Below are 23,596 nucleotides of genomic sequence, written 5' to 3' on the forward strand. Positions count from 1 at the left end.
GATGGCGTCGCATTAACACACACACAAAGCCCGGCGGCGAGTGCAGCTTGTGTCATTTATTGCTGGTGATGGTGACAAGGCAGTGGTGGGACAAAGTTGGGGGGGGGGGGGGTGTCAGGCCACCCCGGGAGGGGACAGGGGACAACTTGGTCACCCCGTCCCCACCTGTACCCCATGCCCGGACGCTTTAATACTGGTGGCTCAGCCCGGCCGGGCCGGTGGTTTCACATTCAGCTGGTTCCTTTAAGGCTAATACTGAGCAAGGCTGGTTTTGGGGAGGGGGAGCTATTTTGGGGAGCCCCCCCCCTCCACTGTAACACTGGCAGCGGGTTTATTTTGGGGGTAAAAAGGGGGTTTTTTGGTTTTTTTTTTTTAGTTGCAGGCTACGGTGACGGCATCCGCCGTCCATCCACGCATACACACGCACACGAAGCTCGAGTAATAAATAAAGCTCAGCGCTCCCGTACCAGCAGCCCCCACCTTGAAAGGGGGGGGCTAGAAAATGGGGGGGGGACACAACACAACCTTAGGGAGGGTGCGGGGGTCCCCACTGCCACCCAGGCTGGGCGCGGGTGCCAGGAGGGAGCCCTGTCACCCTCCTCAGGGTGCAGATGCAGCGGGGAAGGGGGTTTGGGGGAGTGGGGGGGGATGGGATGCCCCCCCCCCACCAGCCTGAGCGATGGAGGTCATGGACCCTTGTCAATATTTCCTAATACTGGGGGGGGGGGGGGGGTTTTGGGGGGGGGGGGTGGCAGCCTGGGGGGGCCACCAGGGAAAGGAGAAGGGGACAAACAGGCACTTGAGGGCAAAATTTGGCCATATAAAATAAAAACAAACAAAAAAAAAAAAAGCCGAGCAAGAGGCACCGAACCCCGCATCCCTTCTCTGCTTCCCCCCCCCCCAAAAAAAAAAAAAAAACCACCGGGGAGGGTGAAAACCGGAGCCGGGGCTGTTTTGGGGGGAGCCCCCACCTCACCGAAGGCAGCATCACCCTCAGCGTCGGGGGTCCTTCCTGTTCGGCGCTGTGCAAATCGAAGGCAACCAGAGGCAAGTGCTGCTTTTTTTTTTTTTTTTTTTTTTTTTTTTTTTGGTCGCTCTCGCACCGGCGGCGGCACCGACCTCACAGGCAGACGTTGATCTGCTTGGCGAGTTCCCGCTCGAGGTCGAGGATGAGCGCGTCGAAGTCCTTGAGGTTGAGGCGGGGGCCGAAAGGCGCCTCGGGTTCCTCGCCGAGGGCGAAATCGGTCACGAAGAGGGTCCGCTGGTGGGGAGACCGCCGTACCGGCATCCCGGTGTCACCGTCGCCGGCAGCCACCTCGTTGTAATCGGCGTCGCCGGCTGCGCCGGGTACCAGTAGGAATTGGTGGTCGCAGATACTCCAGTCGCCCGCGTAGCGGTTGCTGGGGGGGCTCTCCGGTCCTCGGGGACGGTGACGGGCCACCACCGCGCTCTCCAGCAGGTCCAGTCGCAGCGGTGGCCCCCGTTGCTGCTGCGGGCAAGCGGGCTGCGCCCCTTCCCAAAGTGGGGGGGTCGGGGTTGAGCGGGGGGCTGCGGAGAGAGCGATACGGTTGGGGCGGGGGGGGAATCACCGGGAGGTTTGCTGGTGGTGGAGATTTGGGAAAATGGGGGGGGCCCACTGAGGTTTTGCCGGGAATGGGGAACCCCAGCTCAGCTGCTGGGAATTGGGGGGGGGGGCACAGACAAGAAATGGGGGCACCCCACAAGATCTGTTGAATGGGGACCCCAGAATTTTTGCTGGAGATGGGGGGGAGCCCAGGAGAGCTGGAGATGCGCGGGGCTGTAGCCGAGGGAGCAGCCACCAGAAAAAGTCGGGGGGGGGGACAACCGACACCCCACAGCAGCAATATCGGGGGGTCACAGACCGCTGGAGAAACAAAGAGCCCCCCTCCCCTCCACCTCAAAGTGGGGGTGTGCAGGTGTAACCCCCCCCCCCCAACCCCGCTCACCCGGCCAGGCCTGCAGCAGGTAGTGCAGCACCTCGATGTGCCGTTTGAAATCGACGGCGCTCGCGATGTCCTCGTAGTGGGCGTAGCCGCGGTTACCGGTACCGGTGCCGGAACGCCGGGATTCCTGGTTCTGGGTGAGCAGGACGGGCCCGAAGCAGACAGCGATGTTCTGCGAGTTCATGCGGTTGAAATCGTGGAAAGAGGCCACCAGGCTGAGGTGGTCCAGGAGCCGCGTCAGCGTGGCCTGGAGGTGGCAGGGGGGGGGACACACACACACGAGGTGGCCTCAGCGGGGAACGTCCCACGCGCCCCCCCGAAACAGAGCCGAGGGGGATCGTACCCCAGGGGATATTTGGCTGCGGGCTGTCCCTGATGTCACCGGGGCCGAGTCACAAATGAACGCGGAGGTGGAAATAAATGTTTAGATTTTTTGGGGGGGGGGATGTGAGGACCCCCCTCAAAAAATGCTTGGGGGGGGGTCCTGAGCAGGGAGGTGACACGGAGACGTGCCACAGGGCGAGAAATAAGGACTGTGCAGCGGCACCCCCTTTTTTCGGCGCTGGGCACCCACCTTCTCGACGTCAGGCAGGCAGTCGAGCAGGGTGACGGCGTCCCGCTCTCCTGGGGGGGCCCAAGGGGGTCGCTTGGCCATGGCCTCCAGGACGACGTGGTAGAGCGTGGGGGTGATGAGCGGCGTGGGCAGCTCCCGCAAATAATCCTTGAGGATCCCTGCGGGCGAGAGGACGCGGGGGGGGGGGGACGTCAGGGTGGTCCCACGGGGTGCAGGGGGGACCTGCGGGGCATCCCCCGGGGCGAGCACCCACCCGTGATGACGTTGATGTCGGGATAGAGCTGCTCCGAGAGCGTCACGGCCGCGCTGTCCCTCTCGAAGGCGTCGCGAAGCTCCTTCTTGACGGCGGCCGAGCCGCAGAGCCGGTACAACCCCACCACCTGCAAACGGGGACACCGTCACTGCGGTTTTGGGGGGGGGGGGGGACGGACTTCACCTGCCGCGCTCCCCTAGAGCCGTCGCCGTACGTCCCCGCTCACCTTCAGCCCTCGTTTCTCTATCTCGGCAACGCATTTCTGGATGAGCAGGGGCACTTTGGTGGCCGTCTTCTCCCTCTCCACCAGCTGGCCCAGCTCCACGCCGAAGACGCGGGGTTCCCGCTCACCGGGACTTTCCCACTGCTCCACCAAGGTGAATTTGGAGTAGAGGACACCACGAGGTTGCAGCCGCACCGCCAGCTGCTGGGCCCGGCAACCTGCGGAGCCAAACGGTGCCGTCAGCGGGGGTGCAGAGTTGCCAAACCCTAAACCCCGCCGCCCGGCCGTACCTTTGAAAATGTGGGGCAGGACCACGGTGCCGTGGCAGCAGAGACGGTTGCGGCAGGAGGTGGGATCCCAGGAGAAAACGATCACCTTGAGGTGCCGGGCACCCTCCAGCTCCAGGTTGAAGGTATGGTTGAGGCCAAGGAACGCCGTCTTGCAGGGCAGCAAAGCCGTGCGAGCCCGGTTGGCCGCGTCCACCTGCAACACACAGAAAACCTCCCGGGCTTCGGCCCGCGGCGGCTTCAGGTCCCGCACGCCGTGGAGGTGAACGCTCACCAGCCCCGAGATGTGCTGCCCGCACCGCGGCGGCGTCTCCCCACAGCTGTAGGGGCGGAAAGCGCCCACATCCAGCCCGGTTTCCCCATCCTCCGGTTCGGCACGCGCCCCAGCTTTAGCCGGCAGCTCCGGGGAGTCGCCGTCACTCAAGTAGCCGCCTTTGCCGGATGCTTTGGCTCGTGGCAATCCCGGCCGCGAAGCCACGCTGCTGTCTAGGTGGTAGCGGCTGATGACGTTGCTGGATTCCTTGCGGGTTTCGGAAGGCGAGGTGCCACCCTCTTGGCCCCGGGGACGGGGGCTGCGTAGGCTCAGCTTCCTCCGTAGCTCCGGCAGCTTCTTCATCTTCATGGAGAGGCGACGTACGGTACCTGGGGACTTGACCTTGTTGAGCGAACGGCCCTTTTTGGGGCTGGCGGGGGGCGAGGGGGTGGTCAGCCCCGTCCCCGAGCTCACGCATGGGATCGGCATCTTCCCTGTGGGGAGAGGGGGGGGGGGGAAAAGGGGTGAGTGGGTCCGGGGTGGGGGGGGTCACTGGGAAGGGTGACAGGGATGGGGCTGCTCCCTGGAAACTGCTGTGGGGGCAGAGGGAGGGTCCCGTAGCGGGGGGCGGTGGGGTCTGGGATGGGGATCCTGGGGCCATCCGTGGGGACAGGGACGGTGAGGTTGGAAGGACAGCGTCCAGGGAGACTGGGCAGGGACAGGAACCACCGGCCTGGGGACAGGGAAGGGATGGGGACCATAAGATCAGGATGGTGCTGTCCTAGAGGACAGGGACCAGGGGGTCCGGGGGACACTGGGGACAGGGGCCATCGGGTTTGGGGACCACGGGGTCCACGAACCTCACGGGGGACAAAGAAAGGACAAAGACCGCAGGGTGCTGCAGATGGAGACAGGACCGTGGGGTCCAGGGGACGCTTTCTTGGGGGGGGGGGTGACAGGAAAACAAGGGCTGTGGGGGGCCGGGGGCCACCGTTGTCCCCCCTTTCCCCGACCCGTAGCTGCGTGCTGCCCCTCACCGCAAGCCTGGGTCCTGCCGGCTCCTGGCTCCTCTCCTCGGCCAGCCGCTGGCAGCACCGGAGCTGTGCCGCTGCGAGGTCCGGAGCTCTCTGCCGTTCCCAAACTGCCCCAGGGGGGGTCTTCCCTACCCGTCTTCGGGGGTGACTCCCCACCACGGCCCCTCTCAGCGTCACGGCTCCCTCCGCCCCACGTCTTCCAGGAGCTCCCAGGCTGGGGGTCCTCATCTTCAGGGATGGGGTTGTACCAGATCTCGCCCTCACTGCCGGCAGCACCGGCATCCACCTCGGCTCCGCCGCCCGGCTCATCCAGCCCTGGTCCCTTCACCGATGACAGCACCCAGTGCCGGCTGCTCCGCTCCAAGCTCTGCAGGTAGGCGCCGTGCCCGGGGCTCCTACCGGGACCACCAAGCTCCCCGGAGCCGTTCACCGCCTCGGCTTCCTCCGCCGGCTCCACATCCTCCTCACTGGGCGGTTCGATGCCAGGCCGGGGGCTGCCGGCAGCAGGGTCCAGTTCACCGGCGTCCACCGGATCCGGGGAGGCTTTAGGAGGCAGCGGCCGCCTCTCATCGCGGCCGCCGCAGGAAAAACGGGCCCAGTTCTGCTTGCGGGATGCCGCCGGCACCGGCTCCGCCAATGCCGCCTCGGGGTCCACCGGAGAATCGGGGCTTGGCGGGGGATGCTCTGCGGGAGGAAGGAAAAGAGCCGGGCTGAGCACGGGGACCCCCAAAACGCCAACGGGGAGCCCACCACGACACAGGGACCTCTCTCATCTCCCCCCCCCGCTGCCCTGAGCATCTTGCCAGGCCACCCACCATCCCTCACCCTGAATCCGTTGCCGTCCCGGATGGGACCCCCCCTTCCTGGTGCCGGCTCTGCCGGGGCGGCAGGCAGGCGCAGGCAGCTGCGCGCAGCCCCTTGCCAAGCGGGATTTCCGGTTGTTTACTGCTGGCCGGACCCGCGGCCGCGCTCCCACCGCCCCGGCGCGGACAGGGGGAGCCCCGACGGCGGGGGGGAAGGCACAGCCGGATCCCTCTGCACCCCAGTGGGGACAGGGCTGCACCCCAACGGGGATGGGATGGCTCTGCCCATGTCCCCTGGCTCTGCGCTGCAAGGAAGGGTCCTGCACCCACACCCACCCACACAGTGGGGTCCCAATAGTGCACCCCAATTCCCCGCACACCCCCCAGTTCATTTGTGACACCTACACCCCCCCCCCCCCGGCTGTCTGCCTCCCTCCAACTCGTGCACCCCAATCCCCCTGCGCCCACAGCACTGTGTCGTCGTCCCCCCCAGGGCACCCCATGGACACCCACCCTTAGCGAAGCCACGGACGTGGCTTGGTGTGGGGCACCCACAGCTCCACAGGAGCTTGACACCCCCAGAAATGTGGGGTGGGGGCAGGAGAGACCCAAGGAGGGGGGGGGGCATCCCGATCCCTGTAGGGCACAGAGGGAGCTGGGGTGATGGGGGTCCCTTCCTTGGGGGGCAGGAGGGAAAATGGGGACATGGGGGGGGCTTGCTGGGGGAACAGGACCCCGGGGTGATGGGGAACCCTTGCTGGGGGGGGGTCCCTTCCTTGGGGGGCAGGATGGACCCTGAAGACAAGGCGGGGGGGGTCCTTTTTGGGGGAACAAGGGGGACCATTCCTGGGGTGGGGGGGATCCATTCCTGGCGGGGCAGGAGGGACCCCAGGGTGATGGGGGTGTCCCTTGGGGGGGGGGGGCAGGAAGGATCCCAGGGGAGAGACCGTGGGGGGGGTCAGAGGGGAACCCCCAACTCCTACAGGGCACAGAGGGGCGTGGGGTGATGGGGGGGGGTGTCTTTCCTTGGGGAGCAGAACCCCAGAGTGATGGAGGTCCCTTCCTGGGGGGGGGTGTCCTTCCTTGGGGGGCAGGAGGGACCCCAGGGTGACTGGGGGGGGATGCCCCTTCCTTGGGGGACAGGAGGGACCCCAGGGTGATTGGGGGAGGATCCCTTCCTCAGGGGGGGCAGGTTAGGAGAGATCCGGGGGTGATGGGGGTCCCTTCCTGGGGGGGGTCCCTTCCTTGGGGGGCAGGAGGGACCCCAGGGTGATTGGGGGGGATGCCCCTTCCTTGGGGGGCAGGAGGGACCCCAGGGTGATTGCAGGGGGATCCTTTCCTCAGGGGGGGCCGGGTTAGGAGGGATCCTGGGGTGATGGGGGTCCCTTCCTGGGGGGGTCCCCTTCCTTGGGGGGCAGAAGGGACCCCAGGGTGATTGGGGGGGGATGCCCCTTCCTTGGGGGGCAGGAGGGACCCCAGGGTGATTGGGGGGGATGCCCCTTCCTTGGGGGGCAGGAGGGACCCCAGGGTGATTGGGGGGGGATCCGTTCCTCGGGGGGGGCAGGTTAGGAGGGACCCCAGGGTGACGGGGCGGGGGGGGGGAGGTCCCTTCCTGGGGGGGCAGGTTAGGAGGGACCCCAGGGTGACGGGTTCCCTTCCTGGGGGTGGGGGTGTCCGTACCTCTATCCTTGGCGTCCGCCTTCTTCCCGCGCGGGCGGTCGCGGCCCCTCAGGCGGGAGAAGGTTCGCCGCAGCAGCGGCTCCGCCATCGCTCCCCTCACCGGGGCTCCTCACACTTCTTTGGGGGGGGGGGGGGGGGGGTGTTTCCCCCCCCTTCCCCACCTTGACCCCGCCCGGCCTCCTCGCTCCGTCCAGATCCCTTCAACCCAGCCCAGTCCCTTCAGCCCGTCTCCGTTCCCTCAGCCCGGCCCGGTTCCCTTCAACCCGTCTCTCGTCTCCTCAGAGCGGCGGGGCCTTGAGCTGTGGCGGTGGCGGCGCCGCCATCCCGCGGCGCGAATTCCTGGGATGCCGCCGGCAGCGCTGCCGGGAGCTGTAGTCCGGAACCGAGGAAGGCGGAGGGGGGGGGGGACACACATACATCCACACCCCCCCAGGACCGAGACACCCCCCCCCAGGACCGAGACACCCCCCCTGGACCGAGGCAACCCCCCCTAGACCGAGGAGATCCCCCCCGATCGGGAGGATCCTCCCCCCCCATCCCCTCAGGCCTGCGGCCACAGGTTGAGGGGGTATGGGGAACCCTGGGGGGGATTTGGGGGTGCTGGGGGGGGATTTAAGGGGTTCTGAGGGATGTTTGGGGAGATGGGGGGGTATTTGGGGGTTTGGGGAGTATTTTTTTTTTTTGGGGGGGGGTGTCTGGGGGTATTTGGGAGTCTAGAGGGGGATTTAGTGCGGTCTGGGGGTGATTTCGGGGAGTATTTGTTGGCCTGGGGGTTATTTAGGGAGGCTGGGGGATATTTGGAAGAGTTTGGAGGGGATATTTGGGGGGTCTAGGGTGGTATTTAGGGGGGTCCGGGGGTATTTAGGGGGGTCTGGGGGTATTTAGGGGGGGCTGGGAAGCATTTAGGGGGGTATTTCAGGAAGCCCTGGGGGCTATTTTGGGGTCTGTGGGTGTTTTGGGCAGCCCCAAGGGGGATATTTGGGGGTCTGGGGGGTATTTAGGTGAGTGTGGAGGGTATTTGAGGGGTATGGGGTATTTGGGGTGTCCTGGGAGGTACTTGTGGGGGTCTGGGTGGTATCTAGGGGCATCTGGGGGGGTATTTGGGGGAGCCCTGGGGTGTTTGTGGGCCTGGGGGCTATTTAGGGAGGACTAGAGGGTATTTGGGGGGGAGCTGGGGATTATTTGGGGGTCAGGGAGGTATTTGGGGGAGTCTGGAGGGTATTTTGGGGAGCCTGAAGGCTAATTGAAGGGATCATAGGGGATTGGGGGAGCCTGGGCGCCCAAGACCCCTCCATTCTCCATGTGGCATCATCCCCCAAACCACCGCTGCTCCGCCGGGGGACCCCCAAACCCAGAGCCAGGAACCACCCCGCACCCATCCATCCCACGTCATCGGGGGTCCCCCATCCCACGCGGCCCCCTCCACATCACCGGAGCAGGGTTTCACTCTGCGCATGTGTTTATTGCCCCGCAGGGATTCCCCCCCTCCGGCTTCACCCCGTACCCCAAATTTTCCCTGGAGATCCATCCATGGACCTTAAACGGACACGCTGAAGGTCGGGGCTGCATCCCGGAGTGCTGCAGGTCAGATGTGGCAAGTGGAGAGAGGTTGGGGGAGCCCCCCCCCCGGGGATTAGTGGGTGCTGATGGGAGAGCTTTTGGGGTGTCCCTTGCACACTCAGGGGTGTCCCTCGCACACCCAGGGGAGCTGACCCGTGCAGGGGAAGTCGTACCACTCGCCGTCCTTCCTCACCGCCGCACAGTTCTCCTGGAACCCGCCGTTGGGCTCGTTCCTGTGCCACGAGCTGTGTCAAGGAGGGGAATCAGGACAGATTAGGGGTGTCCCCCCTGCGCCCCCAAGTCCCTGTCCCCAGCACCCGCTGGGCTGTACCTGCTTTCCCGGGGTACAACAGTCCCATTTGCCCGCTTCCAGGTGCCCTCGACTTCCTCATCCCGGATGCCGAGCCAGGAGGAGCCTTGCAGCATGTTCTGGATGTACTCCTGGGGACAAAGACAGCGTCACCCCATGGCAGAGCCCCCCCACGACCCCCTGCCCACCCTTGGGGACAACGGGGGACAGCAGATCCTGGTGGCAGGTAAGGCCTGATGCCATATCTCCCTTCCCACTGCTGACACAAGCTCTGCCCTGGAGCGGGGAGATGTGGGGGGGAGTTTGGGGGTGGGTTTTTTTGGTGCTGGGGGACAGTTCAGAGGAGGTTTGGGGTCGAGGACGGCAGGGTGAGGGTCTGTGGGGCGCTAGGGCTGGGGTTAAGGTCAGGTTATACATGAGTTTGGGGTCACAGTTATGAAAAATGAAGGTTAGAGTTAGGGTTAGAGCCTCGTTGGGATCTGGACTATTTTAGGCTTAGCTTAAGACCTATATCTATAGGGTTAGGGCTGGGTTAGGACCCCGTTGGGGTTTGGGCTAGCTTAGGGTTGGGTCGAGTCCTATAAATACATGTAGAGTTAGGTTTAGGATAGGGTTAGGTGTAGGATAGGGGTAGGATTATGTTTACAGTTAATCAGACTAGGGTTATGGTCAGGATCAGGGTCAGGGACAGGGTTAAGGTCAGGGTTGCTGTTAGGGATAGGGTTGAGGTCAAGGTTATGGTGAGAATTAGGGTTAGAGCCAGGGTTAGGATTAGGCTTAGGGTTAGGGATAGAGTTAGGGATAAGTTTTGGCTGGATTTGGTTCAGTATTAGTGTTACAGCTCCATTAGGAATGGGCTTAGGCTTAATTCTAGAATTGTTAGGCACTAGAGTGTAAATTTAGGGTTGAAAGGACAGAACTGGGGTAAAGTTTAGGGTGAGGGCTCAGCAGCACCCACCTGTGGGAAAAGTGGGGTGACCCCAAAGCTGTTGCAAGGTTCAGGACAAGCTTTACGGGGTTCACATGAGGCTTCCAGCCACTCCCCGTCCCCCAGGAGATCGTCCCCTCCCCAGAGAACCCATCTCGGGCATCACAGCGTCCCACCTCCCCGTCCCCCTTCCCGGATACCCGGATCCATCCCCACTCACCTTCTCCTCGGGGCTATCCACCTCCAGGAGCTGCGTATCCAGGACGGAGCAGAAATGCTGGGCGTTTGCCCAGGAACTCAACGTCTTGGAGTAGAAATAGCAGGAGTTCCCATAATAAATCCAGCCTTTGGAGCAAGGGGGACAACCTGGGGATGTTGGGGGACACAAAAAAAAGGGGGTCACCCCCAAGTTGGGGCTGCGAGACCCCCTAAACCGGTGACAGGCCTGGCCAGAGACACGACCCCGGCTGCTGAGCGTCTGCGTTAGCGTTAGGCTGAGAGCCCTGCTGGGATTTGGGTTAAATCCTATATATTTAGGGTTAGGACGGGGTTGGGGTCCCACTGGGGTTTGGGTTTAGCTTTAGTCCTGTATGTTTTGGGTTACAACTGGGTTGGGGTTAGGACCATGCTGAATTTGGGGCTAAATTAGGGTTAAGTCCCAGATATTTAGGGCTATGGCTGAGTTAGAGTTAGGCCCTCACTGGGATTAGGGCTATTTTAGGATTAATTTAAATCCTATATATTTAGGGTTAGGGCTAGATTAGGATTATTGGGATTCGGGCTAGATTAGGGTTAGTTTAAATCCTATATATTTAGGGCTATGAATGGTTTGTGCTTATGGGCCTGCTTGGGTTTGGGCTAGCTTAGGGTTAGGTAAAGCCACAAATATTTAGGGTTTGGGCTGGGTTAAGGGTTAAGACCCCATTGAGGTTTGACCTCGCTTAGAGTTAGGTTTAGTCGCATGTATTTAGGGTTAAGTCTGCATCGGGGTTAGGACCCCCATTAAGGTTTGGGCTCAGTTAGGGTTAGGCTAAGTCACCCTAAATGTAGGGTTAGATCAGGCTTAGGGCCCTGTTGCAGTTTGAGCTTGGCTTAAGCTGTATCCGTGCCAGGTTAGGGCTGAACTTCAGCCAGCGTAGGGTTAGGCGAAGCCCTAAATATTTGGGATAAAGGTGCCGGGACTTACAGGAGCGGGAACAGACGTTATCCTTGCTCCCGTGGATGACCCAGCGGCTCCATTCGCGGTCCCCGGTGTAGAGCATCACCGTGTGCTTCTGGTTGTTGCCGTAATTGAAGTAGAGATCGTAACCGGCGAGTGCCAACAGCCCACCGTCGCGGCATTCCCAGCGTTGCAGCGAGCTGTTGTCCTGGCACGGTTCCAGCCTTACGAAGGCCAAGTTTTGCCCGAGGGTTGCCGTAATGCAGCGCTGGCTCGCCGAGCCCTGTAACTGGCTGCCGTGTAACCACCGGAACTGTTGTGCCGCGGCTTCGGGCCGGCACGTCGTTGCCGTCAGCTGTTTCCCGCTGGCCTCCACGCACTTGCGGTGGTGTTCGTTGTACAGCAGGAAGGACTGGGAGGCTGTGGAGAGGTTCACGGTGAACGGTGCCAGGGGGACACACACACACACACACACGAGGACTGGGGACACGTCCGTGGGTGTCACCGTGGAAAGGGAATGGCGGGGGGGGGACACACACGCACCCAATTTTGGCAGCTCCTTCGCCTTCTCAGCCTCCAGCGTCTCTGTCAGGGCTGTAACTGGGGTGGAGGGGGGACATGCGGGACACACAGAGGTCACCCCGTCACCGCAAGGCACAGGGTGTCCTGGGGTTGTTGCCACGGCAAGGGTGGGGTTGCAGGGTGCTGAGCACTCAGGACCCCCCCCCTCCATGGAGACCCCCAACACCCTGATAACCTTAACTCTGCTCCCCCCTCCCCACAGCAACTCCGGCATTGTCTCCCCAGGTGGAAGCGGGGAGCCCCACGGAGCCCCGCTACTCACTGTGCCGCAAGCCGACGGTGAGGAAGAGTACGTTCATCAGCACCGAGACCCCCAGGGCCACGGTGCCCACCAGCACCAGCTTCTCCCTGGAGCTCCACGCTGATGCTGGGGAGGGTGGGTGAGTGACGACCGGTTCCCGGTTTGGGCAGAGCCGGTTGGCACCGGCTTTAACCGCAGCGGTGTTTTGTCCTGCCGGCGATGCTCTTGCCCTCGTCCACGCCGTACCTGGGGGGTCGGGCACGTGCTTCTGGCTTGGCATGGCGATGGGGGGGTCCAGGGGTTCGTACAGGTTCTCCTCTGCGGGGCACAGGTCGCTGCAGGCTGGGGAGGGGGCAACGGTGACGGCACTTGTGGGGGATCTCCCCCTCCCAGTGCCACCACGATCCCTGGGGACTCCCGTCGGGCACCAGGATGGGGGATTCCCACTGGTGTCACTCCGCTGGGGACACCCCCTTGAGAAACAGCGGTGGGGGATCCCCCCCCAGGTGTCTCCAACCTCCCCAGGGATCGCCCTTGGGCACCGAGGATGGAAATGGGGGTCCCCTTTGGTGTCACCATCTGCCCTAGGGAACCCCTCCTTGGACACCTGGGATGGGAGAGTCTCCCCTGGAGGGTGACCAACCACCCCAGGGACCCCTCGGGGATCCCTCTCCGTGCCACCACTGCCCACCCTGGGGCCACCCCTCAGAGAGCAGAGATGGGGGAACCCACCTGGGTGCCACCACCCACCCTGGGATCCTCCTGTGGGCACCAGGGACAGAGACCGGGGACATCCCCAACACGGTGAGACCCCAAAAGTGACATGGGGTGTGCGTTAGGGACAGCAGGACTGCTGGGCTCACCCCCCCCACCCCAACCAGCACCCCAGGGTGCTCCCTACCTTCCCCACCGCCGGGTCCCAGCACCCACGTTTGCCCCTGCCCGGCTTGGCTGGACTCGATGTTGCCGTACATCGTCCCTGTGGCGCCGAAGAGTTTGTCCCCAGCGGGTGTCCCCACTGATAAAGCCTGCGGGAAGTGGGTGAAGGGGGGGATGCCGGATGCACTCCCACCCCGGGGACGGACCTCAAAGGGGCCCCCCCCGAGCACCCAGAGGCTCCCTCCCTGCACCCCAAAGCCTGGCTGGAGGTGGCACCGCCAGTGACAGTCCCCAGCGGGTGCTGGCAAAGACCCCCGTGTCCCTGGGGTGTCCACGAAGGAAGGACCTGGGGGAAGGTGGGGGGGGGCAGGGAGAGGGGCAAGGGTGCTGCCTGGTTTGGGGGGGGGGGTGGGTGCTGGTTGGCACGCGGGGGACTCGGGGAGAGCAAGAGCCAGGTGTCCCCATGCCGGGGGCGTCCCCGTACCCCACGGGCAGCGTCTGGTGTCCAAGGTGCCCCCACGGCCGGTGCATCCCCGGCGTTCTGCCCACACCAGGGTGCACCCACTCCAGCACCCATGGGAGAGTTGGTGGCCTCAAGGGGAGGGTGCTTGGCCCCACGCCGGCTCCGCAGGAAGAGCTGGGTGCTATCGGCACCCACCAGCCCCGGGCCACAGCTTCCCGGCCACCCGCCGACACCCGGATTATCACAGCCGGTGGGAGCAGGCACCCAGTGCCGTGGGGCGGGTGCAGGGCCACGATGGGGCCGGGTGTGCCGCGGTGGTGATTTTGGTTAAATTAACAAATTTTTATCGAGGGTTGAAGCATCTTTTCACGCTAGCTCCGCCACTGGTTAATTTAATTTTTTGTTGTTGAAAAATAGCCAAAAACCGGCCTAAAACCATTTTCGTTTTCTGCCACGAGTCCTTTTTTTATTGATTTTTACAGCAAATTTCTCAAGCCTGACTCAAATTTTGCCATTTTCGGGGGGTGGAGAACTCCCACGGTTAATTTTCAACCCAGAGAGGGAATTTTGTTACCCGTAATGATTCATTGCATTTCCACCGATCGATAATGTATAAATTCCCCTAAAACATCGATTTTTTGGGTTGGTTTTTTTTTTTTTTTAGCTTATAACCCTTTATAAAACAATTATTAACATCACGCCACGGTTTTAAAAAGATTCCTTCGATTCCGGAAATTTTCAGCCACCGGGATGAGTCGACTGGGCCATTTTATTTATTTGGGGCAAAAAAAAAAAAAAAGACCAAACGGTACACGCAGTATTTCTTAGGGAAAAAAAAAATATTAAGTTTTATTGGGTGATAATGTGCTGAATTAAGAGATGGATAAGTGAGCAGAATTGGGGTTTTGGGGGGGTTTTAGCTGCTGGGAAGAGATGGGAGGTGGTGCCTGCTGGAAGGAAGGATAAATATGGAAAAAAAAGGATTTGGAAAATGGGAAAAAAACCCCAGGATTTTACTGAAATTGTCTTTTCTGAGAGTTAAGCAGAAACTGTGACATGGCAGCAGAGCTTGGGGAAAAGGAGAAATTCAACAACGCTGAGAAAGGGGACCGGTTTTGTGCTAGTGAGTGGGGGTTTTAATCATTTTACAGTAATTATTTTAACTGAAAATCCCTTTTTTTTTTTTTCACGGTTGGGGATTTTGCCCATTAATTTTTTTTTTTAGGGATTTGCACGTTATTAATAGGCAAAAAATGGGAGCGTGGAGGTGTGGAACCTCCGGATCCCCCAAGAGCTGCGTGAGTTCATTCAACTCCCAAGAGGGAAGTTTGAAATATACTTTTTTTTGTTTTTTAACAGGCACATTGAAAATTGTCTGGAAACGGGGGAAAAAAAAATAATATTAAATTCAGCAATTCCAGGATTTTTCACAAATCCAGTGATTGAAGTGGGAGCATCTGTCGTCGTTCCAGATGCCGTCGGGCCCGATGCTGCCGCAGTCCTTCTGGTCCTTGTCTTTGTTCTCCTTCCACGTGTTCCAGTAGCTGGAGAAAGAAGGAGGAAAAGGAGGAGAAAAAAGGAAAAGAGAAAATAATAAAGAAATAAAAACGAGCCCCACGGCAGCGGAGCTCTCTCAGGAAGAGGTAAAATTTTTATTACGAGGGAAGGAGTCCACTAAAAAGCTCTTTTATTTTTTTACCACCAGCAAGAAAACCCTCTGATACTACCATTTTTCCAACGTAAATCCTTTGCCTTATGGAAAACTACCAAAAAAACCCAAAGTTTCGGTGGGTCAACTTCACCTTTTTCCAATTTATTCGCTGATTATTTTCCAATCTTGGAGAATTCCCGGAGGGAATTTTTACCTAATACTTGCACGTTCGCCATTAGTCCAGACCCAGGTGCCTTCCTCCAGCTGATCCGTCACTCCCAGCCAGTACGTGCTGCTGTTGTTAATATTGTCCATCAGGAACTTCTAAAGGAGCAAAATCGGTCAAAACAGCCCCAAAATAACAATTCTGGTAGACTACGGAGCATCGCTTTTGGCAATTAAAGTGAGATCATCACCGCGATACGCGAGCCGTGGGGTTTTTTTTTGTAACTAGGGAACAATTTGTGTACGTTAAAGGAAAGTGCACACACAGCACTCCGGAAAGGAGATGTTGACCTTTTCTTTTTTTTTTTTTTTTTTTTTTCTTTTTCTTCATTTTTAGCACTTTTTCCTAAAAACAGGAAGTCACTCAACCGAACTCAGCTTGGCCGTTGGCGCTTCTCTCCACCTCCAAATAACTCTGAGCCCCGTGGCCCAATCTCGGCTAATTTGAGCCCGAAAAAAAAGAGGTTTTAGATTTCCTGTGTTTGCCAGCGTAGGAATTCTCTGTAAAAATGGGTATTTTGGGCACCGTGTAAGCTGAGAAACTGGTTATTTTTTACTTGTAAGCATCCAACTGACCTGCTCGTGCTCCGAGTTGACGATGACCAGGTGAGCGCCTTGGTCGGTGCAGATGTCCTTCGCATCCGACCAGCTCATCGTCTCCGTCGAGAAGGAGTAGCAGCTTTTCTCGAAGATCTTCCAGCCGACCGAGCATTTCTTGTTATCCGGGACAGATCTGCAGATCAGCGCTGGAAGGATGAGAAACCCCCAAAAAGCAGGCAAAAAAAAAAAAAAATAAATAAATCAGTTTTCCTCCGCGGCTTCACCGGTGGAGGTGACATCTCAAAATTGGTGTAAATCACCCAAATTTTCCATCTCTAAGACCACTGTGGTCTTTCTGGGTTAAAACCAGGAGGTTTCTCTCCTGGTGCGTAACGATGAGAGACCATCGAGACGGAGACGGCGGTTTTACCTGTGATGTCCTGCAATTCCTCGTAGTATTTGTGCATCCCGCTCCGCATCCGCATCTGTTCCCGTTGCCTCTCCGACAGCTCCTGCCACACTGGGGAGCGCAGCAGGGTGAGCCGTCGCCGCCAGCCCCGTCCCCCCTCTTCTTCCTCCTTCCTTTCTGCAGTTTACCCAAATCTTGAGCTCTTTCCCCCAGAATTTATTACTTTTTCGTACGTAGAAACCTCAATCTGCAAAATCTCTTACATCACCGGCCGCCAGCTTTGCTGTGTGGTTGGGGTTTTTTCCCCTCTTTGGGTGACATTTTGCTGCAATATCACCCATAGTATCATTTAATTAATCACTCATTTGGCAGCGATTAATGATTTGGCCCCTTATACTTGACTTTTGCGGAATTTTTTGCAGGATTTATGTCCTTCCTTTCCCATTACCTGTCACAGAGATAATGGGATGGATTTGCCACCCAGTAAGATCACAATCTGCAATCCGGATAAATCCTGTGATATCCCGAGGGTTGATTTACTCCTATTTGCACCGTTTTGGGGCTAATTCCTTCAGGATTGGGGCATGAGCTTCGTCGGTGTCCGATCTACACCACTACCCCAGTGTAATTCCCAGTGGAAATCCAAAATAAATCGGTAAAAGTCAGCATTGCTTCACTAAGAGCAGAACTAGGAGCTGCTCGAAAAGACAGTTTGGGGTTTTTTTCCCCCTTAATTTACACCAAACAGCAAAACCGGTGGCAGAAAAGAGCCAAACACTGAAAAATCGGTGTCTCCCAACAGCCGTTAAAACTTCACCGCGGGGATGTGAAGTCCGAGGACCTACCGTTGGCTTGATTCTCCGAGTAGTTTGCCTTCAAGAGCTTTAACTCCGCCATGATTTCCATGTCTGAAATGAAAACGAAGGAAAAAAAACCAAACATGGCTGGGTCATACCGAGGAATCACGAACGGCATCTAAATTTGCCCAATTTATGGCTTTTTTGGGGCCGAGCGGGGAATTCCAGAATGGATTTACTCTGGATTTACACCCTGTAGCAAATGGGGAGTACTGCTGGTGCAAGCAGAAGGAAGCACCACCCATATGTAGCACACTGGGAGAAATTTCATGATAAAACCCTAAAATTCACGCACCGAGGTGGAATTAAAACCAAATCACGACGACGGACAGGCTTTAGCTGCGGTTTCCACACAGACGGACACTTACAGCATTGCAAGCACCAGCCACAAATTATTTTTAACAATTAAAATTTTTTTTTTGGGGGGGGTGGGGGAGGGTATTTTAACCAAACCACCTGTTTCCTGGCCCGGCAGGGACACTTACGTTTCACCATGGCCAGCGTGAAGAGCAGCACCCACGCGACAAAGCTCAGCGCTACCAGGACGTAAAGGACGGCCAGAGACGTCATCCTGCGGCTCTTTCCCCTGCCACCGCTGGGCTCCGGGCCACCTGAGGAGAGCAGCGTGGGAGGAATCGGGGAAGAATCCCATCTTTTTGGGTCTGGATCCGGCCGAGGGCTCCGGTATGGGATAGAGACATCAGTCAAGGGCAACTCACCCTTTTGGGAAGGATTTGGAGATGGCGGTTTCCCCGCAAGGATGTAAACTCCTGTTGGGAGGGAGGAAAGAGTCGTCGGGTGATGGTTTTGGGGTGTTTTAGAGCAAAATCCAACCCCGCAGAGGTCCTCGAGCGCACAGGCGATGCGGGGAGAAGAGGCGGGTGCTACCTGTGCCTCCTTTGCTCCTCTGGCTCTGCAGATCTTCATCGGCCGCCACCGGCCTGTGGCCACGATCCGACTCCGATAGGGACACATCATCGTAATCATCCTCAAAGCTGTCTGGGGATGCTACGTGAGAAGACAAATGGGTGAGAAAAATCAGGATTTTAGGCCAACCGGGAATCCTGTCCGTTAACAATCAGATGGATTCTTTGGAAAACATAAAAACCCGCAATTCCTCTTTCCCCTTCAGTAAATCCACAGCACCTCCGGCAAGACTTTTGCATCCTTTTCTCAATATATATTGATTTTATAATTTTTATATATAACATTGCTCCAAGTTCTCCTCTTGGCTGCAAATCCAAGCAACTCTGTTGGAGTTTGAAGTTCACAGTGGAAGGGGATGAATTTGAGCCTGCAAAGGTGCAAATACCGGCTCCAAGAGTGAGGATGGAGCAATAAATTCCCTCTCAATATCCCCCCGGGGCAGATTTTCAGGATATTTTTGGGGCAATTTGATGTTGTTGGACAGAAGGAACAAAATTTGGAGAGAAATGCTGCGTATAGCAAGACACGTTTGACCAACCGAGCTGAAAATAAAGCCCAGTTTGGCCTCGGGGAGGCGCCTCGGGGAGGCACCTTGGGGAGTTCTGCTTTCCATCCGCGCTACAAAAAAGCCTGAAAAGGTGAAAAAATGATGACTTACCGGGTCTGAAGTCACCCACGGGTGTAATTTTCCCAGCGACGGAGTAAATCCCTGCCAAAAAAATAAGGAAAAAAGCACTGAAACTAAGGGGAAGATCCTCAAAACCATCACTAGCGTTTCTTCTAACCCTGTCGCCACCGGTAAGAAGTTACCGATGCTTCTTTAAGGCCCGGCGCAGAGTATACACCTGAAATTGGGCCCAAACATAGAGATTTAGGGGCTCTTGAGCGGAGACCGGGACCCACATGATTCTGAGCGCCCCAAACACGTTTTGCTCTGCTCCGTACGACAGCAGCGACCCGCCGGCATATTCGGATGCCGTTGCGCTTCGCCGAGACGCCCGCCGGTCCCGAAAACGCACGCCAAGGAGACGGAAAAGCGTGTGCGGGGCCGGGGTTGGGGGAGTCCCCCCCGGTTTTACCTGCTTGTCTGACCAGCCGCTTGGTGGGCGCCAACGGGGGACCCAGCCAGTTGCCGTAGGTCTCCTGCTGGGCCATGCTTTGCCGGGGAGAAGAGCCGCGCAGGCGCCCGGCACGGAGCTAAACCCCTTGGCACGCGCCCCGGCACACCCCTCGCCACCTCCGGCACCCCATTTTGGCTGGCGGTTCGGCTCTTAGGTTTCGCTTCCTTCTCCGCGCCGGGGCGGCGGTGACACGCAAATGGGTGGTGAAATGAAGGCGAGACTGCGCTCTTCCCCGAGCAAAAATTAACGCCTTTTCAGTGGACCGTGGGATTTGGTGAATTTGGGGACGATGGGTTTGTTTCGCGGGGAGGAACGGTGACGTCGCCAGAGCTCTGCCGCCAGCGGCAATTTGAAGGCAGCTCCCGCACAAGTTTGGGGTTTTTTTAAGGGATTATAGATAAAACTGCCACAGTAGCACCTACCAGCGTTAAACGCCGCACCAGTGAAATCCTAAATCTTCCAGTAGAACGACTGCCCGTGCTGGGAGGAGAATCCGGCAGCGCGGCCTTTCGGCAAAACAGGCGTCGCGCTTCAGCACCCACGAGTCAAGGATTTGCATACGCGCCCCGAAAACACACTTATGCCTCGTCTTCGCCGGTCTCTCTTCCCTTTTTTTGGGGTTTTTTTACCTAAGCCCTGGGAAAAAAGGTGCGCGCTGACTCTCCTCGGTACATCAGCTCAATTTATGTGAATTTTGGTTCAAATCGCAATGGAAGCGCTTTATTTTTTTTTTTTTTCCCCCCCCCCGATTAACCGGCAAGCCTCATCGAGCCTCGGCGCAACAGGTAAACGGCTCACAAAACGTTAACAAACACCCCGAAAAATCTTTAAAACGCGAGAGAAACCGTTAGCAGCTACGCTCGCAGATCCAGGCCTCGGCATTGGAACAGGTAGCGTCGTTCCAGCGGCCGCTGGAGTAGATGGTGGCACAGTCCTCGCCGTGGTGGCCAACGTTGTTGGGTTCACCGCTGTTCCAGAACCTGCGGGGAGCAGGGCGCACCGGTTTGGGTGAAAAGCTCTCCGTTTAGGAACTCGTTGGGTTGGTTTTGGTTTGGTTTGGTTTTTTTTTTAAGTAGGAGGAGTCAGGCGGAGAGCACGCAGGCCCGGCAGCATCTCCTGGGGAAGGCAACAGCCCCCCCCCGAAAAACCTTTTCCCCCCATTTAACGCAGCAATGCAGTTTCGGGGATTTTTTTCCCCGTCTTCCCCACGTTTAACATGACAAAACGGCTTTTTCCCAAAATCCCAAGAATGAAGAGATCCGTTAGAAATAACCCCTTTGACTCAGGGTGCGGGGTCTCAGTCGGGAACAGACCAAGCTGGGGGGAACCAAGCAGGCACTGTGGCTCCTTGCGCGTTCCCGCTTGGGTTTTCAGCCCTGAAACCAAAGCAATTTTGGGGGGAAAAAAGCCAAAATCTTGCCTGCAACAGGGTGGTTCCTCTTACCTTTCCCTCCACGCAGCATTTTCAGGTGCTTTTTAAGCACTAAACCAGAACGGATGGGTGTGCTAATGAGGGCGCGGGGCCTTTTTTTAAGCAAAAAAAGGGGCTGAGGGAGAACAGAGCTGATTTTTTGGGGTGATTTACACTCCGATGAGGCTAAAAAAAAAAAAAAAAAAACGTACGAGAGAGAGAGGGAACGGCCATCTATCCACTGCCAGTCGCCTTCTTTGTCCATGTCGGTCAGGCCCAGCCAGAACACCCGATTCTCCATGATGTGATTTGCCAAAAATTTCTGCAAACAGAGGACAAAAAAAAAAAAGAACAGTCAGGAGGGGAAGCAGAAGATGACAGCAAAGGGATTCAGCAGTGCTGAGGCCAGCACTGGCAGTCGTTGACATCAGGGAGCCCGTCCTTTGCAGGGGACAACTGTGACGTGGCACAAGCATGACAAAAAAATGCAACGCTTCCTGTCAGAAATGGAAAAAAAGTGCTGAAATTTCTAATATCTGGAGGGAGAAGCTCTTAAAAAAGCTTTAAAACTTATGTTGGTGAAAGCAGCCTCCTGAATGAGGGTAGAAATGCCAATTTGTGCACAGCTTGGGTTCTATTTCTGTTGTTCATTCTATAATTCCATAATTTCTCAATAACTTTAATAATTTTGAAAAAACTTCTAACATTCCTATACGATCACGAGGAGGAATCACCGTGGAGCCATGGCACATCCACCCCAAACTCAGGTAAGCACCTCTCGTACCCTGAGACCCCCTTGGGGGTCACGCAGACTGCGGATGGAGGGGTGGCTTCTCCCAAAAAAACCCCTTAAATCACACCATCCATTTTGGGGACAGATTAATGCAATTTGGCCAAATCACTTCAGAACCAAGAGGGAACCTCATGTTGCATTTTCCCCGCCTCTGCAGGCAGCCTTGAGTCGCCCTCCAGCTTTCCGTTTGTGGAACCGTAGTCTAATATTCCTCTAAACTCACGAAATCTGGGGTTTGGTGGCTTTTTTTTTTTTTTTTTTTTGCTTTTTATGGGATTTCTCAGCTTACGTTTTCCTGCTCGCTGTTGATGACGACCAGATGGGCGTTGAAGTCACCGCAGGAGTCTTTAGCAGCCAGCCAGGGTTTGTCGGTGGTGGAAAAGAAATAACAGGTTTTGGCGAACTGCTGCCAGCCAGCGGGACACCTCGTGCAGAGAATTTCTGAAAGAAAACGAGGTGGAAAATTAAAAAAAAAAAAAAAAGGAGAACGCGTGGGTCAGCACAGGGGAACTGCTGCCCCTCACCTGAGAGGTTACGCGTTTCCTCCAGCGCCGCGTCAAGGAGCGCCGACGCGCGGCTCTGCTCCTGCTTCACCTCCGCTAGCTGCTGCAGCACCGGTTCCAACACGTCCCTTTCCTCTGCCGGGGAGAGAATAAAAGGTAATTCAGCTGCCACAAAGACCTAAAAAAAAAAAAAATTTAAAAAAACCCCTGGTTTTGTCTCCCTTCCCTTGTTTCTTTCTGTCTCAATTTACACCGTGGCATTCCCCGTGTGTTTTCCTGGTGCGAGTTACCGTTCTCTAAACTTCAAGCAGCGAAAGCTCAAAGCTCTTACGTTGAATGAGCTTTTTATTGTGTTTGTCACCAGGCTGAGAAAGGCTTTTTTCCGTTAATATCCTACGTAATGATATCTCAAACTCACTAAGATTGGCTTCGTGTACTTCCAGTACACATTTTAGGAATATTTGGAGTGTGTACCCAATACCGTGTGTTTTGGGAATTGAGGAGAAGGACCAAATTCAACGATTTTCCATCAAAATCAGGTTCTCACCCAACACACGGAGGCGATCTGACAGCTCCTTCCCGCACTCTGCTTTGCACTGCGTCATCTTCCACCGCACGTTCTCCACTTCTTGCGACACTGGAGAAAGGAAAAACTCTGCTTTTGGCCGCATCTCTCCGCAGCCTGCACCCGATATTCAGGATTCTGCCTGTATTTCCCCAAAACCGCCTTTTCCTTGGCATACCGTTCAGAAGTCGGCCATGAATCGCCTTGAGCTCGCCGGAGAGCTGTTTATCTAAGAGGAAAATAAGAGAAAGCTCAAAACAAGCCCCAATTGTCTCTGTTCTGATAGAAAGCGGCATCAGTTTGGGGGTTTTTTTCTGGAAAAAGCACCCCCGGAAGCAGCAGGGGGAAAATCCGTGCAGGTATTGAGGATGCAGCGAGTGCCTGGGAGCCATTTTGGGGTGAAACGTCATACCGAGGATGTGCTGGACCTCCGAGAGGTTGTGCCACGCCGTTGTCCAGCTCTTCTCACTCTGCATCCGGGCTTGTTCCAAGGCCTCCCATGCCGCGGATACTGGGGGAGAGGAAGAGAGCGCTCGCCTTCGCTCCGGATCCAGCCCCGGAGAGCTCACAGACTGCAAAAGGACCTTCAATCCTAACTCGGAGCCGCGTTTTGCTCCATCCAGCAGTGTTTTACCCCGAAATCATGCCCGCTCTGCGCTCGGTAGGGGCAATCAGAGCAAGGACTCACCTCTCCGGAGACTCACGATGGTGAGAGCCAGGAAGAGCACGAAGGCGAGGGCCAGAAGCAGGTACAGCAGAGTGACAGCTCTCTCCGGAGACAAGGCTAGGATGGACAGCATTGCCGGGGCCAAAATGGGGTGAGGCGGCCCCAAATAACTCCCCCCTAACTGATATTTTCTTAAAGAATAGCACAAACAGGAGAGATCCCCCCGAAACAACCTCTCGAGTGGCTCCACGACCCTGTTCTCCACACTCAAACCTCTCTTCCCTAGATTGTGACCCAACGCAGGAACCAGGCGTCAAAATTTGGCGATAAGTTCAGAAAACGGCTGGTTTAAAGAGCAGAAAACCTCCAGTTTTGTGACTCTGAATCCCCAAAGCCGGTCCCTCGCCCCAATACCTCCTTTAAGTCCTTTCCTCCGCTCTCGCTTCTCCAACTCCATCCCCTCGGCAAAATCACATTTCTCGTAGGCACCGACGACACCTTCGCCTCGTGACATCTCTGATAGTTTTTCTTTTGATATCACCCCAATTTATGTGGTGGGGAAGATGCGTCATCTCATCCTGGGGGGGAAGGAAACGCTCGTGTTTCATAATTCGAATTTCCTAGAAATAAAATCTGCACACTCAGGAGCTTTGGAGCAGCCGATGCACTTGGGCAGCCCCTCGCCACATAGCGCAGCCCCTTCTCTGTTGATTTTTAGAATTGGTTAAAAACCA

At 57.3% G+C, this 23,596-nt stretch overlaps 4 protein-coding genes across 5 annotated transcripts; all 4 read right to left on the reverse strand.

Annotated features, from left to right (window-relative positions):
* Nucleotides 1–36: 36 nt before the first annotated feature.
* SYDE1 (synapse defective Rho GTPase homolog 1) lies at nucleotides 37–7,480 on the reverse strand. Its single transcript, XM_054807967.1, has 8 exons — nucleotides 7,072–7,480; nucleotides 4,592–5,272; nucleotides 3,305–4,048; nucleotides 3,018–3,232; nucleotides 2,792–2,918; nucleotides 2,539–2,696; nucleotides 1,968–2,211; nucleotides 37–1,548 (listed from the first exon to the last, which is right to left on the reverse strand). The coding sequence occupies exons 1-8, from the start codon at nucleotides 7,157–7,159 to the stop codon at nucleotides 1,121–1,123; spliced, it is 2,685 nt and encodes an 894-aa protein (XP_054663942.1). The 5' UTR covers nucleotides 7,160–7,480; the 3' UTR covers nucleotides 37–1,120.
* An 852-nt stretch (nucleotides 7,481–8,332) lies between these two features.
* LOC129198575 (macrophage mannose receptor 1-like) lies at nucleotides 8,333–12,871 on the reverse strand. 2 transcript variants are annotated; one of them, XM_054807998.1, is made up of 8 exons: nucleotides 12,753–12,871; nucleotides 12,098–12,193; nucleotides 11,873–11,977; nucleotides 11,572–11,628; nucleotides 11,056–11,448; nucleotides 10,090–10,235; nucleotides 8,963–9,072; nucleotides 8,334–8,876 (listed from the first exon to the last, which is right to left on the reverse strand). In XM_054807998.1, the coding sequence occupies exons 1-8, from the start codon at nucleotides 12,823–12,825 to the stop codon at nucleotides 8,750–8,752; spliced, it is 1,107 nt and encodes a 368-aa protein (XP_054663973.1). In that variant the 5' UTR covers nucleotides 12,826–12,871; the 3' UTR covers nucleotides 8,334–8,749. The 2 variants fall into 2 exon arrangements, with proteins under 2 accessions (XP_054663971.1, XP_054663973.1); XM_054807996.1 differs by having other exon boundaries at nucleotides 8,333–8,876; nucleotides 11,873–12,193.
* Nucleotides 12,872–14,013: 1,142 nt separating this feature from the next.
* LOC129198576 (CD209 antigen-like protein A) lies at nucleotides 14,014–19,146 on the reverse strand. The gene is made up of 10 exons (XM_054807999.1): nucleotides 18,882–19,146; nucleotides 18,461–18,511; nucleotides 17,764–17,883; nucleotides 17,595–17,645; nucleotides 17,361–17,486; nucleotides 16,864–16,926; nucleotides 16,040–16,129; nucleotides 15,646–15,815; nucleotides 15,059–15,168; nucleotides 14,014–14,737 (listed from the first exon to the last, which is right to left on the reverse strand). The coding sequence occupies exons 1-10, from the start codon at nucleotides 18,955–18,957 to the stop codon at nucleotides 14,602–14,604; spliced, it is 993 nt and encodes a 330-aa protein (XP_054663974.1). The 5' UTR covers nucleotides 18,958–19,146; the 3' UTR covers nucleotides 14,014–14,601.
* A 478-nt stretch (nucleotides 19,147–19,624) lies between these two features.
* On the reverse strand, nucleotides 19,625–23,391 carry LOC129198577 (C-type lectin domain family 17, member A-like). The gene is made up of 9 exons (XM_054808000.1): nucleotides 23,277–23,391; nucleotides 22,884–22,979; nucleotides 22,608–22,706; nucleotides 22,374–22,424; nucleotides 22,178–22,267; nucleotides 21,652–21,765; nucleotides 21,417–21,568; nucleotides 20,547–20,656; nucleotides 19,625–19,903 (listed from the first exon to the last, which is right to left on the reverse strand). The coding sequence occupies exons 1-9, from the start codon at nucleotides 23,374–23,376 to the stop codon at nucleotides 19,771–19,773; spliced, it is 945 nt and encodes a 314-aa protein (XP_054663975.1). The 5' UTR covers nucleotides 23,377–23,391; the 3' UTR covers nucleotides 19,625–19,770.
* Nucleotides 23,392–23,596: the final 205 nt, after the last annotated feature.

The sequence above is a fragment of the Grus americana genome, chromosome 33 (genome assembly GCF_028858705.1).
Source record: "Grus americana isolate bGruAme1 chromosome 33, bGruAme1.mat, whole genome shotgun sequence".
NCBI classification, from domain to species: Eukaryota; Metazoa; Chordata; class Aves; order Gruiformes; family Gruidae; genus Grus; species Grus americana.